Source organism: Halichoeres trimaculatus, unplaced genomic scaffold, assembly GCF_033239565.1.
Source record: "Halichoeres trimaculatus isolate MK-OKI-2021-1 unplaced genomic scaffold, fHalTri1.1 fHalTri1_scaffold_1, whole genome shotgun sequence".
NCBI lineage: Eukaryota > Metazoa > Chordata > Actinopteri > Labriformes > Labridae > Halichoeres > Halichoeres trimaculatus.
The window spans coordinates 27,425,882-27,445,030 of record NW_027437179.1 but is presented as its reverse complement, the minus strand read 5'-3'; the positions used below and the strand labels follow the sequence as shown (position 1 = coordinate 27,445,030).

Here is a 19,149-nt window from a genome sequence, read left to right as displayed (position 1 = left end):
GTTAAAAAGAAGGGTTTCTTTTTTTTTTACAGCAAACAATGCCACATTTTTAGTCCCAGACTGAAATAATAAAAAGTAAAAGAAAAAAATGGTCTTCTTTACACAGTTTTCAAGGCAGTGTTTAAACCAACAGAACCATATTTCATTCCCACCCATGTTAAAGATGTTTTTTTTATGAGTGCAATGGAATAGCTGCATATCACTTAAGTCAAATAGAGAAAAAAAAATCCTCTGCCCACCAAACTGTATATAATGACCGATTCTATTAAATTTTCTGAAAGCAGGTTTCACATTTTACAGGAAGTATTGGTCCTTCTGGCAAATAAAATGTTACATATACATATAAATATATATAAGAATTTAAAAGATCACATTTTAAGAGAGAAAACTAGTGGATTTTATTCTGATTGTTTTGTTGTTTTCACTGACATCGAATAATCAGACAAACCACATGGAAAGTGGTCGTCAGACAGATGCTCACTGACCACTGGTTAGAAACGCTTTTTATTCTGTGCCCTATAATTTCACTTGACAATAATTGGCAGGTTTCTATCTAAACTCTGCATTCCACCCACACACCCTCCACCATTGTAATGTAAACTACAATTCTATTCCAAGAGAAAATTGGTCTCTTTGTGTTAGCTGAGAGAATTATGCAACAAGCAGGACCCGTTCGTCATTTTAATTGCCACTGTGCTCAGAAAAAGTTCTCCTTTTTTCCTCATCCTCTTACTGCAAAGTAGCTATTGTTGGCACGGAAATGAAACATTAGAAAACAGTGAGATGTGTTGTGTGTGTGGGTGAGAGGAGATGAGGAGATGCGGAGAGGTGATGTGATGCTGCTGCTTAAACTTGTAAAGTGACAGAAATAGGTGAGCAGTGAGTTTGTATACTGAGCGAACTCTTGCTCTCTGGATCTAATTGTGCATGTTTTTTTTTCAGTACAGTCTGGGCACTGAGCTGGACACAAACAAGAAACTGGTGCAACAGACCTTTTCTGCTCTCCTCGCTAATTATGCAACAGGAATGTTGCTGATGTAATATTGTTGGGGATGAGAAAAAAAAGTTTGTTGCATGAAACTGTGTGAGCAGAATGACCCATGGCAGAGCTGCAGGCTGTCCATGTACAGTAACCCTACTGTTCAAAGCTAATTTCTATAGTTCATTGGTTAAGATCAACACATAGAAGGGATACTTTGTATAGGGAAGAAAAGTTTATATTTTTGTATGACTTGGAGTATTTGTGTAAAAAAAGGAAAAATTGATTGAGCCAAGAGCTCAAAAGTGCCTCCTCATGACTGAGGGGCTTCTGAATGACCCAAACTCTTCAGCCTTGTCTGTTGTGTGTGTCTTCATTTGTGTGTCTGTGGGAAATTGTCATCCTTTCAATGAAATAACAAACTGTGCCTCTTTACTTTGTGAAGTGCTGAGCCTCTCATCTGGAGTGTGATTCAGTTTTAATGAGATAGAGGTGAATGAGTGGCTGGCCAGCCTTCATGAGAAAGAAAAGAAAAACTGATGTTCATTTCTCTTTTCTCATCTTTCTAATTATAGCAAGAAAGCTGCAGCACATTGCAGAGTCTTTTCAGGAAGATTTTCACTTTCTTTTTTTCAGAGGGGTTTATAATTGAAAGTAAGATTGACACCCCTCAACTTAGCTCCACGGGGACTGCAAGGGACGGGTGTATCACTCGCAGATAGACAAAACACAAGAAGTTGGGGACCAATTTTAAGTTAAATGTACGTTTCTATAATGTGTCACTAAACATTATTTGTCTTCTTTTGGGTGAGATATCTCAAATTATTTCCGAGTCCCTCCTGTATCTGTGCAGTGACTCACTGGCAAACAAAGCTCAGTCAGGTTTGTAAGAGGCGCGAGCGCAGCGCTCATTAGAGCTGTGGAGCTGCTCAGAGAGGCTGCACGCGCGCATTCGACACTACTCCAGCAGGATTCATCCGCACAAGTTGATTTCATGAACTTTTCAGTGACTCAGTGCTATAAATAGGACGTGTAATGTAGAGAGATAGGTGTAGTTGTAGTTCAATGTAGATTCACTCCCCTCGGGGCTGCTGGTAGTGTCACACAGCTTTAGATTCCTTTAAGAAGATCATTGGTGTTGCTGCGTGTGGACGTATAAGAAATACTGGGCGGTAGGTTATATTATCACACCGGTCTGTGGGCTTTTCCTACCCACTATTTCTGACTGCAGGCACGAGTTGGAGAGCACAAGGGGGGAGTTTGGCACACTTGCCAATGTGAGCGAGACTTCAGAACCAAGGACAGAGGCAAACCGCTGCCTGGCAAACATGCTCAAAGTGAACCACATCTGGACAACGCTCGTCACGTGAAGATCGTTGCGAGGGTTTGTGAAAAAACGACCAGCAGATACATCACAGGACACGTCTGGAGCTTCAAAAAAGGTAAGACACGATCACTTCAAACTTCGATTTTTAATACCGAGGTTGACTTTTTGACTCTGCATTTCTAATTGCATTCTTGTTTGATAAGATTTATTTCAGTTTCGGTTGTACCTCGCAATCACAACTTGACTGCCTTCACTTAATCGATCAATTAGGCAGTTCATTGTGGAGCAACATTTTTAATTGGGATAAAATCTTACATAGCATCAAATCTTCAGGAACCAGAGATAGATTTTTCAAGATTTTTCCAACTTGACCCAAATTAGACAACATCCAGTCTAACATCAGACTCAGACCCATCAATGCTTTTGCTTTGGGTTCAACCTCAAACAACAGCTCACTTCTGTGATGGTAATTGGACTTCCTACAGCTTACAAGCTCCATCATAGTATTTTTTTTTTTAAATAATGTGAAATGGACAGAAGCTTGCATGCATTAATTTGTTGTCAGTGGATCAGCAGGATTTGATGTCAGGGGATTCCTTTCAAGAGAAAGGAGATGACAGTGATAAATTGGTTGTATCTCCACCATGTCTCTGTGGATGTTATTAACACGTTATTATTAGATACTCCCCTTCATTCAGTTATCAAAGACATGTTCCCATTACTGCATCTGCACTTTTTCTCTCAACCCCTTTGTTTCTACAACCATATTATAATTCAAAAAGCCCTCTGTTGACTTAGAGTCACACAGCCCAGCGACTAGATTCCCCTGTGCTATTTTTTTCCTACAATATGATGCACTTGATCTATGTTCAAATTCCCACTCAGCTGGCTGCTGTCCACCACAGAGGCTTCCTAATTCCTTCAGCTGACATGTCCAGGTGGAGGGATAAACTGTGTCCCGAATGGAGATGATAGAATGATGGAGATTATTAGTGGGGTGACGGCAGCTTTTCTTGACGTTTACTTTATTTAAAGTATGCATGGAACTGTCTTGTTGGGGGGCTAGTCCCAGTCCTTTAAAGGGTTATCAGAAGTCTAATGTGAAGTTGTTCAAGTGGTTTGGTAGTTTTCTCAAGCACCCGCATAGTGTGTATTTTTAAATTCTTATGGCCCCAGTTTGGTGTATTTGTACTTTAGTTTTGGTGCCTCTTACTATCTAAATATCCTTGTTTTTTATGTTGCTATTTAAAAAAAAAGTTTGCTTTCTGCTTTTGTCAATTTTTAATGTACCCTTAAAAACAAGAGCAATAGTATTAGCATAAACTTTTAATCATAATGGATGGATGAATGAATAGATTAATAAATAACTCTGTCATTAATAATCCCCCTATCCAGTTAGTCTTACAAGCAATGTTTTAGATGAATCTCATGAAAAAAAACTGCTGCGTTTAGACTTTTATTACTCAGCCCTAATGAGTCGTGTGGTGAATAAGAACATCAAATTTCATGTCTTCAACGGCAAGGATAACCAAACAAGCAGCGTAGCTAAGTCTAGATGTTTGATGTGTTGGTATATAGGTGATCATTTACATCAAAAACTCCTCCTATAGCTTTTCTGTTTATATCCACTGGTTTTTGTGTCTTTAATAACAAACAGGTGCTTCGTCTCTCATCTCGACACCTTGTTCCACAGACATGAATAGCACAGTTCTTCATACATTAATGCATACATATAGTAATACAGCTGACTGTGCCAGTCAGCATCATCGCCGTGAGCAACCGTGCTGTGAGTCATACATTACACATCAGCCATAAGGAAAGACGCTCTCAAAGCATCTTTATGTTGATGCTGATGGAATACAGTCCTGGGCGGGAGCTGATGTGCATAAGCGGCTGGTTCAAAGCTGAGTAAAAGACACAGCCTTTTCTTTTTGAACTCGCCTTTCAGAGGGAATATTGTGCTCAGACCATCTGGGGGGCGAGTGGCTGAGTGTGAGCGTGACAGTTGTTTCCACATCAAGATACTTTTAATGATGTGATCTGAGGATAATAGGGGCTACTTTACAGCTAATCAGAGGCTGTGATTTAACACTCAAGCAAGTTCATAACACTTCTCTCCATTGGAAATTTTATTTAGAAATATGCTTCTGTTTGGACTCAGATGTATTTTGTGTCAGTCTAAATCTGCTCAGCTCCTATTTGCACTTCTTAAGGTCCTGAAAGGCTCTTCTGGACCCCCAGCCTCTCTTTGACCTATAGGCTGCCTAATTGGCTGTTCTGTATTGGACCATTAATCCACTCTGTGACCTCGTCTTTGCAACCAGAAAGCCCCCATCTGCTTCCTCAGACAGCACGGAGCAATTAGACTTTTTATGTTCAGCTCTCACATCTAGTTTCTCACCTTGGTTCTAATAAAAGGACAAACATGGGGAAGCTTTTCCAACACATGTATCTGCTAATTAAAGAATAAAGAAGAATCTTTTTTTTTTAAATTGCAAATCTTTTTTTTAATTGTTATTATTTTTATTTCACCATCTAAGATAGTTCAATTACTTTTAATTCCCTGCCAATACCACTTGCAAATTCCCCTTATTTATGAGAGAAAAATCTGGTAGGCATTCTGATTGAGGGAAACAACACCTGTGCCTAGTGGCACACCCTTAAATTGAAAAATATGTAACAAAAATCCTCAAATGCAGAAAACGTTAAACCTGTCGCCTAACTGCTAATCTCTGTGTACAGATTAAATGTAGGAATTTATATTTGAGGGTCTTGATTTGATACGGTGGTGTTTGATATGCCGTGTTCTGTTTTCTGTTTTCTTTTTATATAGTGTGTTTCAAGTCCATGTACTGACCATCATGTTAGCAGTTTTAAGCTCTGGTGTTAAAAAAATCATGAAGCAGCTATTTGAGCAAACATGATAGCTATAAATAGCAGATAAATTTAACAAATCTGGTTTCTTTTCTGGACTCAAACCTTTGGTCTTACCCACACTGAAGGTTTTGTCTGTCTTACTTTTCACAGTGAATCTGAGACTCAACTGAAAAAGATTCCCAGCGTTTGCTTTGGGAATATTTGGACAGTGTTTATTTTGCAGAAATGCCTGGAGAGGTGGTTTTTACTTCTCTTTTGACACAAACACATAGTTGCTTCCCAAATCACTAATTGGGCTGTCAAAAAAATGCAGAGCACAAAAACTGGAGTCTTGGCTGTGAGTCGTTAACTGACAGGGTCGAAACACTGATACAAGAGTTTCAAAAAGCCTCCTGTAATCAAAAAAAAAATTAAAACTGCAAAGTACATCCATCATTTTAAAGTATAAACAAAAGTATGGGTTGAGTTATGCACAAAACCATTTCAAAAGAAAACGTTTGATGTATTTTTCCACATTCGTTTGTTGCCACAAAACCCCCCAGGATAATGTCTATTGGTTGTGGCAGGCTAATGAAGGAAACACAATACAATACAAGTGACAGTGTATTAATCAAATGCCATAATATCAGTGACACATGTAGGACGCCTGATTTTCTACCAGTTAGATGAATTAAGTTTTTGAGGCTTTTTTTTTTTGTCTGTTTTTGAATCATCTATTTGTGTATTCCCATGTCAAGGGGAGGGGGAAAAAAGCAGTCTATCTGTCATCAGTTATAAACCAGGTTGTTATCTTTCACCAAAAAAGGAGTTTCTATTGTTTGTTCTTTCAACTCCCTTCAGCGAACTGTTTGAATATTTTAAAAACACAGTGAAAACTGTTTTAATCCGTATCGGTGCAAGGTAAGCACAAGCTGTAGATCATACTGTGCATGCACATAGCCAAGACTTCAGACAGTGTAAAACTGAAAGAATGACAGAAAATGAGTCATACCTTCCTCTGTCATTTCTTGTTTATTAAAAAGAAATACCAATAGATCAAACATTTGTCTTTTTTTAGAGAAAAAAAAAGTTGAATATGAAGTTCCGTTCTTTTCCTTGGTGTTTGTCAGTTTTTGGAGTAACAAAGCGATCTGATGATTCATCATTCTTGTATCTACTGTACAGGATGCAGCCGGCTGTACTGTAGATTTTACTACGTTTTTGTAAATGCACCATAAGGTTTCCCACCCACCACCTGATGTAATATTTATCTGGCTGGATAGGCAGAATCCATTTAACTTTTCCTGTGAAGTGTCTACATCACATGCTTCTCCTGGGTTGTCAGGGGGTATTCTTTAGATGTCTCTGAAAAAGCAGGTTTCCACACGTATGCATGCCCACACGCTATATGAACTTCTGTGCGTAGCTGTTTCAGCTGGTGTTTTTGTAACCTCTGTCCTGCCTCTGTGAGCACAGGAACTGGGAAAACTCTCTTTTGAATAAATTGCCTCTGTGAATAGATGGAAATATTGCTTCTATATTTAGGTTTACAGGTGGCATGTTTTAATTTCATCCCATAATATCAGTTACATTGCTATGTGGCAAATAGGAGAAGTCACCAATAAGCTACCTGCTGCTTGTTAATGGAGAGTGGAGCGGCTGCACATTCAATAGTCCAAACTACAGCTAAGCTCTGTGTGTGTACCAGCGTGAACCATGATTTAAAAATCCAAACACACAGGACATTTGTACATCTCTCTGACTTCAGAAAAATATTATCTGCAGATATGAAAAAGATCATGAATCATGAATAAAAGCCACAAGCCGTAAAGCATCTGTATCTCTGTGTGAAAACAGCTTGAATCAATCTGTGAGCTGGACCTGTGTATTTATTTGTGTGTGTTTTTGATGAATGTGATGAGTGTGTGTTTGAAAGAAACAGGATTGGTTCCCTCTCTCTGTGAGCTCAGCAACTGAACCGGCCTTCCTCTCTAATCAGACATCATAACACTTCCCGGTGAGGCTGAAACCTGTAACCTCCACACAATAGGAATCCATATTAGCATACATGTCTCACTGCCCACTTCACTGCAGTCTGACTCTTTTTCCCCCCTCATCCAACCATGTTTCCATGGCAACCTTAGCCATTCAGGAAACCCACCATTTATGTGGTATCTCAGCTGTAGGCTTGGATATTAGGCATTACTTGAGAGGTGCCTTAAATTTCTGTAAATGTTTGATGTGCTCACTTGGCTGTAATAAGTCTGAGTTTGTCTTTCAGGTGATTAAATTTAACACTGGAAACCCAGAGAACCTGCAATCTCTTCTTAAGTTGTGCTTCAAGAAGTAACTCTGCAGATATGTTGTCTCATCTCAGCCTCCCAACCGAGCAGAAAGCATTATTACTGTCCAGTGTTTTCTATGAAATTCCTATAAATTGTATTAAACTGAGGGAGAAAGAAGAGAAGTTCAGGCAAAAATCGATAGGAGTACAATAAAAAGGAAACTCTCCAGAGAAGGTCAGGACACTTAGATGTGAAACTACCTCACTCAGGCATAAAAAAAGAGTTTCGGCATGTGTTTTCCTGTTTTAATAATTTTGAGTAACTCTAAAGTATGAAGTAGTAGGAAGAGGAAATGAGAGGGTGTCAATCATGCACATATTAGGACATTGGTTGTGTTATTACTCAGTTCTGATTAATTCATCTTTAGTTTGAGAGTGTGTTTTTCTACTTATGATGTAGATTAGTTATTTCAGTTGTTTTCAGTCAAACATTGTGACAAAAAAACAGCTCAGGGCACAGTATTTACCAACCCTCTAAAGCCTTTCTTCTAATATAAACGTCACAGTGGCGTGATGGTTCTTGTCCCGGCATCAGAGGTAATAATAAAGGCATTATGGAGGCGTGACAGGATCACTGTGAACCCACAGAGCAGGCTAGGTTTGAACAGGACTGTGGGTGAGCGCATGTAAATACTGTTATGCTTCTATTACACAGTGTCACAATGTGGAGACACCAATTTGGACACCAATATGTCACTGTTGCAGGATGCAAATAAAAGTAGAACTGTGTTGTGGTGTTGTTGCAGACTTAAAATTTAAAACACAAAGACACATGAAAAGAACATACTCTGAAACAAAGTTACACAAATCAAACAATGCAATAATACAATGATGCATTGGTAAATGCCACATCTGTTCAGAAACACATTTAAGTTGATGCTTTCATGCACTGTTACATTGACACACAGGTGCAAAGACACAACAACACTTTGGATACTAAGAATAAAGATACTTACATAGGAGTTACGAGGTGTAGAAATTAAGATGCCCAGGGATACAAAGATTCATGGATTCATACAGAGATGTAAAAACATGAATACATAAATACACCGACCCTTCAAAGGCTGGTTATTAGGTTAAAAGATATCAGACTGGGCCTTACACAAAATTAACTGTTTCATTATCTTTTCCTTCACTCAGAAAAGATCAAACATGCTGCACCCACCAAATGAAGACCTGAAAGAGATCTGCCTGTGAGCCCCTGTGAACCTCTGCTTCTCTGTACTTCAACAAACCCCTCTCCCCGGTCCTGCCATGCTTAGAGTTGTGCTCTGCCCCCGGTCATTGGCCATCACTGCCCATTACTGGCCTCTCCACATGCTCCTGCTGGAGCTCCTCATACTAGGAGTCCTGCCCAGCATTTCCAGATTACCACCTGCAGCCAAACGTGAGATCATCCTGGATGGGGACTTGGTGATTGGAGGCCTTTTCCCAGTGCACCACAAAGGAGAGGGGACAGAGGACTGTGGTAAGATCAATGAGGAGAGAGGGATCCAGAGACTGGAAGCCATGTTGCTGGCACTTGATGAGATTAATTCCAGTGATCACATCCTTCCTGGACTCCAGCTGGGGGCCCACATCCTAGACACCTGCTCCAAGGACACATATGCTCTGGAGCAGTCTCTAGATTTCGTCAGGGCCTCGCTCACCAAGGTGCAGGATCCAGGCTTCATCTGCCCAGATGGCTCCAGACCCATCCAGAATGAGGTTCCACTCGCCATCTCTGGAGTCATAGGGGGATCTTACAGTGACGTTTCCATCCAGGTAAACAAACAGACTTTTTTTTCTCTCATGTTTTTGGTAATTTAGTGATATCTATGTTTAGTTGCAATGGAGGCTGACAAGGGCAGGCACACTACAAAGGCCCAGGAGATTTTCTTCATGTGAAACCAGCTGCAAATTCAGAAATTATGCAAATTCAACAGCACATATAGAAGTCCAATACAAACAACAAATATATGCTGCCAAAACATTTACAGCAAGTATAAGATGCAGTTTCCAAAGCACACAAATAGGAAACAGCAGCAACAAAAAAAACACTGCTTTACAGGCATCATATTAGAAGACACCCTGGCCTGTAGAGGGCGCTGATACAAACTGGCTTTTCATGATGCACAACAGTAGCTAGAATTTAGATTTTGGCAGCTGGAAGGATGAGATATTGAAAAAATGCAGGATGCCTGGTCTCAGTCTTTCTCTTTCTGTCAAAAATAAATCAAGTTTAACCTAGTGCCCCCTACAGGCCTGGAGCTCTCTGACTGTGGCATGTTCCTCTGTGTTTGCCCCTGAAGTGTTGTCATGCTCCATATTTTTACAATACATAGGATCAAAAGCAGTAAAGAAAAAAAACTACATTTTATATCATGATTCTCAACGATTATTAATATGAAATAGTAACTAATTAAATAACTGATTCTGAATTTTTTTTTTTTGGGGTGGCGGTGGGGGAGGAGGTTGTTATCATTAGAATCAAATCTGTCTTTTCTCACCAACAATAACCTTTTTTCTTAATTGCAGTGTCAGAATTATGCGCTTACTCATTTATATCAAGGGTTTTCTTTGTCCCACTTTTTTGTTTAAAGTTGATGTAAACATACCCACACCTCATTTTTAACTGCAAACCCCACGTCCCCTGCACACTCACAAATACAGATAATTACCAAAAAATACCTTGCATCTCCACCGTGACTGAGCCAAGGGACTGAACTGTCAGCAAAAGAGATTTTCCTTTGGTTGGGATAAGAAACCATCTGGGATGAATCTGTATGAACACTCACAGAGACATCCATCAAACCGTCAGGGACTTCATTTCTGTCTAGCAAGGAAAACAGACCTTCAAAACACAAGGTGATGCAGTTAATTTATCCAGATTGCCCTCTAGCACCCTATTTACCGTGATGCGGATGTTAGTGGGACAGTTTGTTGGTTTAATTTTATTGCAGTTCATAAGACATGCATAGTACAAAAATTCACATAAAGATTTGTGAGCTGAGCCTAAGCTCTTTTGCCTTTAGCATTATGCAAATAAAAAGACTATTTTGATGGGCATTTGGTTTATTTCTTCATTTTATTCGTCTGGTTTCAGATAATTCTTCAATTATTTAATCTATCACTTTTTTGATATCGCCAAAACTGTCATTATGCTTACAATCTTTATTAGCTTAAACTAAGCTTTATGTAACCTATGTACCCTTTTCATACAGTGGTGAAAATTTAGAATCATTAACATACATTAACATACAACATTAACAATCTAAAGGAGAAAAAAATATATCTTTTTTCAAGCTCTCCAAAATATTTTAATTAGCTTGTTTTGCCACTGGCCACAATGCCCGCCTCATTATCTCCAGAAAACTTATGGAAACTTCAGACTGACTTGTTGTTAGTGCTGCAATATTATCCCTTAAAAAACATCAAAACATAAATGGTTACCAACCTCATCTGTTATATAAATTAAAGCACACTTCCTATGGCTACATCCATCCCCCATCTATCAGCATCATCTGACTTCTTTAGAAACACTTAGATGCCAAGCTGTTTTAAAGTTTTTATGAGAAACACAACCCTCAAAGGTCATGCATGTGCTTTCAGTATAACCGTCAAGCATACAGTATGACTAATGCTGAGAATTTCACACATGGCATTAATGAAGCAGTCATGGATTTTCTTTATGACACTTTAAACTATAGATTTGTTTCAGTCTACTTGTGAATATGCAGATCCAGCCTTACCACTATATCTGCATGAAAATGATGAATACTTGATGAATACTGATTTTCATGGTATTCAATGTTAAAGCTTGTCATCAAGGCGGATTGTGGCAGTTTAGTGATTCTGATTATTTCAGTGATTACCCAGTAAGCAGAATAGGGTGAAGAAAGTGAAGTACATCATAAAATTAAATTATATCTAAAGACAACTTAATCTAAATAACCCAAAGCACAAAAAAACAAAAAAACAAAACAAAAAACAAGATAAGAAACAATGAAGCATGAATACACTTCTTACATTGCCAAGGTTCCTTTAGGTTTGATAAATCAAAGTTAAATAACTGATCAATGTTGAACCTTATTCAAGTTTCAGGCACGTTTTAGTGTATTGCCACAATAAGTCTTCCTTCAGCGTAAAATTTTCATTCAGTATTTTTTTTTTTTTTTACTGTAAATAACTTTGAAAACCCTTTTGATGCGTACCGTTTCCTAGAGACAGGGGGTGGATCAATTAACCCACAGGCTCAACTTACCCCGTTCTCCCCTATGCACCAAAATTATGGTTGGCCCTGCAAAATCTTACTCCAAGGTTTTTTGAAAAGTTGACAGCCCTGCAATGAGCAAAAATATATGTTGCTGGAGTGTGGGCTCACATTATTCTCAGAACCCTGCTCGGGGCACCCCAGTCTAAAAAGTCTGGGAACGCCCCTGCTCGTCACCAGGTGCCTCGTTGTAGCCTACGCTTCGTTGCCCATGGATTTGTGCCAAACAGTGGATTCAGCTCTTGGAATTGAGAGAGTTACAGTAAAAGACAGGACTCACCTTTCCCCAGGTAAAAGTCAAACAACTTCACAGGTCTTTATGTCCACAGTGCGCTGATCTCTCTCATTGATTCCTAAATGTTTCAAAGATCGTAAGCAAACTGCCAGCACAGAGTGAAAAACGTACCGTAATACTGTCATCTTTAGCATCTCTCCCAAGCGGCAACCTCCGGTCTAAGAATATGAGACAATGCGGAAGTGCTAAAATCTGCAGTTTCTTGAGTGTTCGCTTGAGGCTGGCACTGGAAGTACCGGAAGTCACATACACACTAAGCCAAAAAAAGCCATTTTCAAGGCAGAAATTAACCTATTTACAGCCTGGTTCAAGAAACGTCTCCTGAGTCGCTAATTTTACTATCGGCACACACTGTATGGGGGGTGAATTTTTTTCTAACTCGGCCATTAAGAGGATATTAAGATAAAAAGCTCGCCCAATAAGAGGCACAGCTGGGGGTCATGTCGTGCGACAGGCGCGAAGCCCTTGCCACAACCAATATGGCCGCCATAGCCGATGTGCTTCATTTTCCGTTTCAGGAACAGATGGGCTACGTCAGCGAGACAACGTCCATGTTTTATACAGTCTATGATCTCTCCCCTACCCTTCTGTTAACCTGTGTGTCGCTGGCTGCTATTACACATGAGATGTCCTCATGCTGAAAACTTGATGAACACTCGACGTCCGCCACTCCCTGAGACGCGCATTCGGTTTGAAGCTGAAGTATTTCTACACTGGATCTGTGGCGTTTCACTTAACCATCATCTGTTTTCCTCCTAATTTCCACTACTTTTACCTGCTGCACCCAGTGTTTACGCTAACCTGATGTTAGCAATCCGTAAAACTGAAAATGTTTCAGCAAAGAAAATCAGTTTAATTCTGTGTGGACTGAAAAGTATTTATTTTACCACCAAGTCCAAAAACCCTGGATTTTTAATTGAATAGCCTGATTTAAAATGTTCATTAGGGATTAAAATGTAACAGTGTGTACCCACAGAAAGCGTCGCAAATTTTTCGGGCATTGATATTACATACAAAGTCAATTTAAAACCGCGAATTGACGCTGCATCGGGCAAGCATAGAGCGGCGTCAAGCGTTCAAGCTTTGAGCAGTGAGTGGCGAGCGTTTCAAGCAAAAATTGCTCGCTGCTCACCGCTCAACGCTTGATGCTTGAGTTGAAATAATGGAACTTTTCGAGCGAGCGTCTTGACGCGCCGGGACAGCCTATCAGTGTGGAGATCATCACCGATGGACAGGCGCTCCGCAGCTGGAATGGAGCGCCTGTAGTTGGTATCCAAGCGGGAGATCCTGGCACCAACAGTCAGCCTGAAGTACCGCTGGAACCGGCCGTCGTCCAGATGCAGCTCCTGCAAGAGACGGTGGAACTCACTGGGCTCACACCATCTCCGTAGGGTAGCATGCATCCAGTACTGACGTCTGCGCCTAGCCCGCAGCAGATGACTTCTCGACAGCAAGTACAGAGCAGAGCCATGTTCAAGGATAAAATGATGTTGGCGGACTTTTTGTGCAACAAAGCCGCGGCGAGCAGTGAGCGTTTATAGCATATTTGTACCAGCGTCAAAACTTGAGCGTCTAGCGCGGTGTGATTTCACTTGATGCGCGAAAACATTCGCTCTCAACGCTTTCGGTGGTACGCACTGTTATGTAGTGGCCACACCAAACACGAACACAAGAATTTATTCGCGCCGTGTGCACGCCCGAGTCTCGCCGCTGGACTACTTTGACAAGCTGAGGGGCGAACGCGCGTTAGCGCGAGACTGTGCATGCGGAGTAGAGACCCCGTTCATTTAAAGACTGAAAGCCCAAAAGAGCATCTGAAAACAATGAGCTGTGGTTTCAAAAGTATGACAGGAGAATGTGTGAAAGCTTTGGAGATCAGAATCAATGCCTGCTGCCTCTCCCTGGTAATCCACCAGCCCTGCCTGGCTGTTCCCTGCGATCTCATCCTCGATCCCCCGAACCTCCGACCCCCCGAACCCCTGACCACCTGAACCCCCGACCCATGTTCCCGGAGGTCTCCCTAGGGAAAATGAAGGGGTTGAGGAAAGAGAGGACTGCAGAGAACTTCCATTTTTCCCTGGCTCTGTCCCTGCCCCGCTCCTTCCTCCTCTCTATCAGGCTAAAAACTCCATTGAGGAAAACACAGTCGGACTCAGTAATGACCCGTGCAGGCAAATCCAGATGGGAACAAATATTTACAGAACTTACCTTCAAAACCTGTCTCCTCAGCGACTTTCACCCAACAGAAGCTCATGGGAGACATACAGGCCAGCGTGTGGTGTTTCCAGAGCCTGATGAGGTGGTGGCTGACCTTTCGGGCTAGGACCCACAGTGACCGGGTTGCAGAGAGCCAGCACATGACAGCTCCGACCACCAAGGGTTTTTCTATGACCAAAGTCCCTCTGGATGACGAAGCAAAGACACAGTTCAAGGAAACAGCTGTCAGAGTACTTGAAGAGATGCTGGTCTCCAAGATCCTTACCAACGCCAAGATCACTCACACCTCAGAAAAAACTGAGGCCATCATCCAGCATTTGTTTGAAAAGATCTGGGCTGAAGTTGATGATGCAGGACTCAAGATCACACCAAAAAACCTCAGCAAAATCGAAAAAGCCATTTTCAAGGACCTGGGCAAGAAGCTGAAAAAAGGGGCCACAGGAGTGGTTCTCCTGCAAATGAAGAACAGCGACTTTGAGAACTACATCGTCTCAGTTTTCAAGAAGCACATGACACCAAAAAAGCCCAGTGCCTGCTGCAGATTCTTTAGGTCCATCTTTGGGGCCTTCTCAAGAAGATCAACTCCGTGATGTGTGAGCTGCCAGTTGCAGCCCCCCCTCAAAACCTCAAAACAGATGATATTATTAACATGTCAAATTTCCTTGAACATCTTGCTGACTCCAGGGTCTTCTCCGGGCTTGCTCCGGTTTTTCCCAAAGAGTCCTTTAGGATGTCACTTTAAAAAATAAAAAGGGGTCAGCTGATGTTCAAGTGTCAACATTCCTCTTGTTTTCTGGTTTTAATTCAGTAGGAAGGGTTTGCTCTGGCACAAACACATGATCCTGACTGTACAACGTAGTAATAAAGCTGATGTCCTCACAATAAACTTACAGCTCTGAGCGTATTTTGGTATAACTCTTTCGACTGTTTTCAGAAAAAAGAACAATTTTACTAGCATAAACATGGTGATGTTTATAATTTATGTTTCTTTATGTTTGTGTTGAAACAAATGAAAATAAAATATGCTCTCAGTCAAAAATTCCACTTGAATACAAAAACTATAATTAAGGGAAGGTTTTCTTTAGTGATGAAGCAAACGTCACTTTCTGTGTTCATGTAAACTCTCATCACCCAGGTCAGAGTTATATAAATGGTTAGATTCAAATTGTTTTATTTTTAAATGCTTTGTTTTAGTCTTGTTTGGTTTTTATCGGTTTCATTTTTTGTTAAAGCTGTAGTCTGTTGATCCTGTATTTGTCATACAATAATGATGTGGTGTTCACTGTATCGTTCACTGCACTGAGTAGCCCAAATGGAGCTCTCAAGTCAAAGCAAAAAATCAGTCAAGAGACAACTCGCATCCCAAAAAAGTCTTTAGTTGGGACCTTCTTAAGTCAAGGTACCACTGTGTCATGCTACAATTTGATGAAAGCAAGCATAGCGTAGAATAAAGCTAGCCACAACAGCTAGGATGCTTCTTACCAAAAGTGCTGAATGTTAGGCGCTGCTCATGTTGTTATTCACAGAAAAGCTGTTTGGAGACATTTTTTCTTTTTGTTTTTGTTTTTTTAATTGGACCTACTCACTGAGCTAACAGTTTCTTGGCTTAAGCTAGTACAGGACTGTTGCTGTTGTTGCAGTCAACAAATCAAACAGGTTAGTCAGTATTCCCTGATTTCAAACTACCTTTTGAACAAAAGAATTATAATTTTGTTTATCATGTTTACTTTTCCGCGACATGTACAAATTTATATGAAGACCTCATCAGCAAATCTGATCATTGTTTTTAAACCTTGAGGACAAAGTGACCCCTCAATTACTGAGCTGTATCTCCAAAGGCACAGTTGTAATAACCTAATGCCAATAGCTTCAGACTTTTTCCCTGTAACTCTTTTAATGTGAGCTGCAACAACCTCAGAATACAGAGTCTAGAGGTATGAGTTTGTCATATTTGCATGAAAAAGCTGGATTTGTGAGTAAGTTAATAGACAAACAAACCGGGATAGGGATGTCCACTTCCCTGGACTGGGATCATTTTCAAGCCCCTATTACACTCAGAGCTTCTTCACTCAGAAAGAAAATGGTAATATGGGTTTTCTGCTCCTGTATGGTTAGTGATCCTTTGACAGCAGCATGTCTTTGAGCAGCATCCAAAGGACTCTGTGTGTATGTGGCTTTCTGTGAATGAGAGACCACACAGTCACAGAGATTCTTAACAAACTTGCAGCTTTGGGGTGTTTTGTATGAATTTGAATACATACCTCTGCTGTCACTGCACTCAACGGCCTCTTTGTGGGCTCATTCAGTCAGAGCCTGGCTGCTGTAATGAATTGCTCCATGAGAGTACGGACAAGGAGATTGTGGGATTTTTTTGGGAGAGATCACTGATTTACACAGCCCCTATTTATCCCTGAGAAGTACTTTGTGGTGATGAAGAGGGTTATAAAACAGAGGAGGACAAGTGCCAGAGATGGTCCCGGGAAACTCTGTTTTTCCCAACTGTGGGGTGCATCTCTATTGGCTGGCAGAGACATGTCCACCTGTTTTTTGGAGTGCAGGCTGAGGCTGCCTGTGACATTGGCCAAGGGAGAGATGTGGGAAAGACAGTGGGAGACGAGCCAGTTTCTTTTCAGCCTCAAAAGGATTTTTTCATAATTAGCTCAGCAATGTTTTAGAGGCTTTCATCATCTCCTTTCTCATCCTGGTTATCCTTTTTATGCCCCCACTGTTGAATTTATTGCCATCTGGGTTGTTAGCTCTATAGAACCGACCATAAGAAATGACTCAGTCAGAGCAGCCTCCACATTTTTACACTTGTGAATTTAACCTAGTGTTACCCACATGGATACATAATGAAAGAACAATGGAATCAGACCAAACTATTCCCACACTTCTCCTCCAAAACAAAAAGTCTTTTACAATTGCACAATCAGAAGAGGCATCTTCACAACTTTATCTCCATGAACTTAATGCAAATAACTTGTTGAACAAATCCACATTCAGATTATCTACATTGTTAAATCATTTACATATCAACTCAAAATATCTTTGGTTTAGCAGCTTTTCCCCTGTGAATGAAACACCTCCTATGGCAGCACTGTTGAGCCGTTCTCCATGCAGATGATGCTTATTGTGACGGGATACCCCTAAAATAGAACAGAGATAGATCAGTACACAATCTTTCCTCAAGAACAGAATAAGCACAGATTCGTTTGTTGAGACTGGTGAATTGAGAAAAGTATTCAGTTTGTTGGAAAGTGTAGACTCTATTGCTATGAAAAGTAATAAACTCACAATGAATGATAATGGAGCTCACTGAAGATCATGTCTCCTACTGCAGCATATTAGAGTTTTTGAAGAGGAAAATGGAGGCCAAGGAGAAGAGTGTTTTTTTCTCTATTTTCTTTCTCAAATGTGTAAAAATAAAGTTGCAAATGTTTGAGAATATAAAACCCAACCTTTGTGAGGAAAGGCCTCTGAATATGTGAGAGAACAGTCGCAAGGTAATGTAAAAAGTACAAATATGTGCAAAAAAGTTACTAATTTTTGAGACAAATGTAGACCATTTATGAGATAATAAAACCACAACTTTGTGCAGAGAGTTGCATATTTGTGAAAATTAAGCCACGAAAAAACACATTTTTGAGATTACAAAGTGGAAAAAGGCTTTCAAACAATGAGAATAAAGTAGCAAATTATACAATTATCAATTTTGACCATTGTGAAGGAAGGCTGCTGATTATGTAACAGAAAAGTCACAAATATGTGGGGAAAAGTACCACATTTTTGAGGATATAAAATCCCAAGTCTGTGAGGAATGACTACTGATTACTGTAGAAATAATGAACAGTATAATTCTACAAAAGTTGCACCAACTAGAAGACTTAGAAAAGGTAAATCCAAACAGCACGTAATGGGTATAACTTGGCTTAAAATATAAATTTTCTTCCTGACCTAATTTAGCTTTAAATCATGTGTTGTAAATAAATCTCAAACCAAATGCGTCATTTATTTTTACTTTTGGTAAGCCAACCATGCTTGTTACTGTTACATCTCCTCGCTCAGTGTATGTGTGACATATTCAGATTACAGGCTACAGTTAGCGTGATCCAAAGCAAAGCAACATGATTTTTTTAAAAGACAATTTTCTTCATCAAAATTTGAAACTTTAAAACTGCACAGAGTTTCTACTTTTCTCACTAATATGCTTTTTTTCTAAGACTCAAGCTCAGGTCCTGGGCTTTTTCCAAGATCCTCTCTCATGGTATGAAAATGTTGTATAAGCTAGACAGGCTGGCTGCAGTGCCCACAGTGCATTCAATTAAATGAAATGGACATTTTTTTTAAATGTTTGGAGGAAAATCTGTCTGTGATCTATGCAGCAATATATGAAACCTGAAGATACCGGAAAAATCTTGACAATAGCAAAGCATTTTTACTTCATAACCCTATGTCTGATGAAAAGAAACATTGAGAGATGAATAAAACACCCACTCAAGCCTCAGAGACTATTACACAACTATCATATCACTGCTATGACTCTTGGGGTGCTCCCCAATAATTTGGGGTTATAAGAATTCATATCTGTCCTGTACACAGTTTTTTGGTGTGTAATATTGTTGGTTTGCTGTGCTTTATTAAATCTGTTGTTGTGTTGTGCACAGTAACTGGAGACGGCTCTGTCTTTATTGTGTTTCTGTCATCATAGAAGGCTTCAAGTGGAAAAAAAAGCAGCTTTGGTGTTCACTTCAAAAAGAGTCTTGTTTATCTTGTGATATTGTAGCTGAACCCATCCCCACCAACCCTCCCTTGTTTAACCCAGCTCCCCCCCTCCTCCCGTCTCCTCTCCCACAGACTGCGATATCGGAGCCTGAAGTTT

General features: G+C 40.2%; 1 protein-coding gene across 1 annotated transcript in view; it reads left to right on the top strand.

Moving 5' to 3' along the window:
* Window positions 1-1,878: 1,878 nt before the first annotated feature.
* Window positions 1,879-19,149, top strand: part of grm2b (glutamate receptor, metabotropic 2b) — a 39,504-nt gene continuing 22,233 nt past the window's right edge. The window contains exons 1-2 of the mRNA XM_074666763.1: window positions 1,879-2,421; window positions 8,647-9,270. Of these exons, the coding sequence (XP_074522864.1) occupies window positions 8,761-9,270 (510 nt within the window). The 5' untranslated portion in view covers window positions 1,879-2,421; window positions 8,647-8,760. The remainder of the gene's footprint in view (window positions 2,422-8,646; window positions 9,271-19,149) is intronic.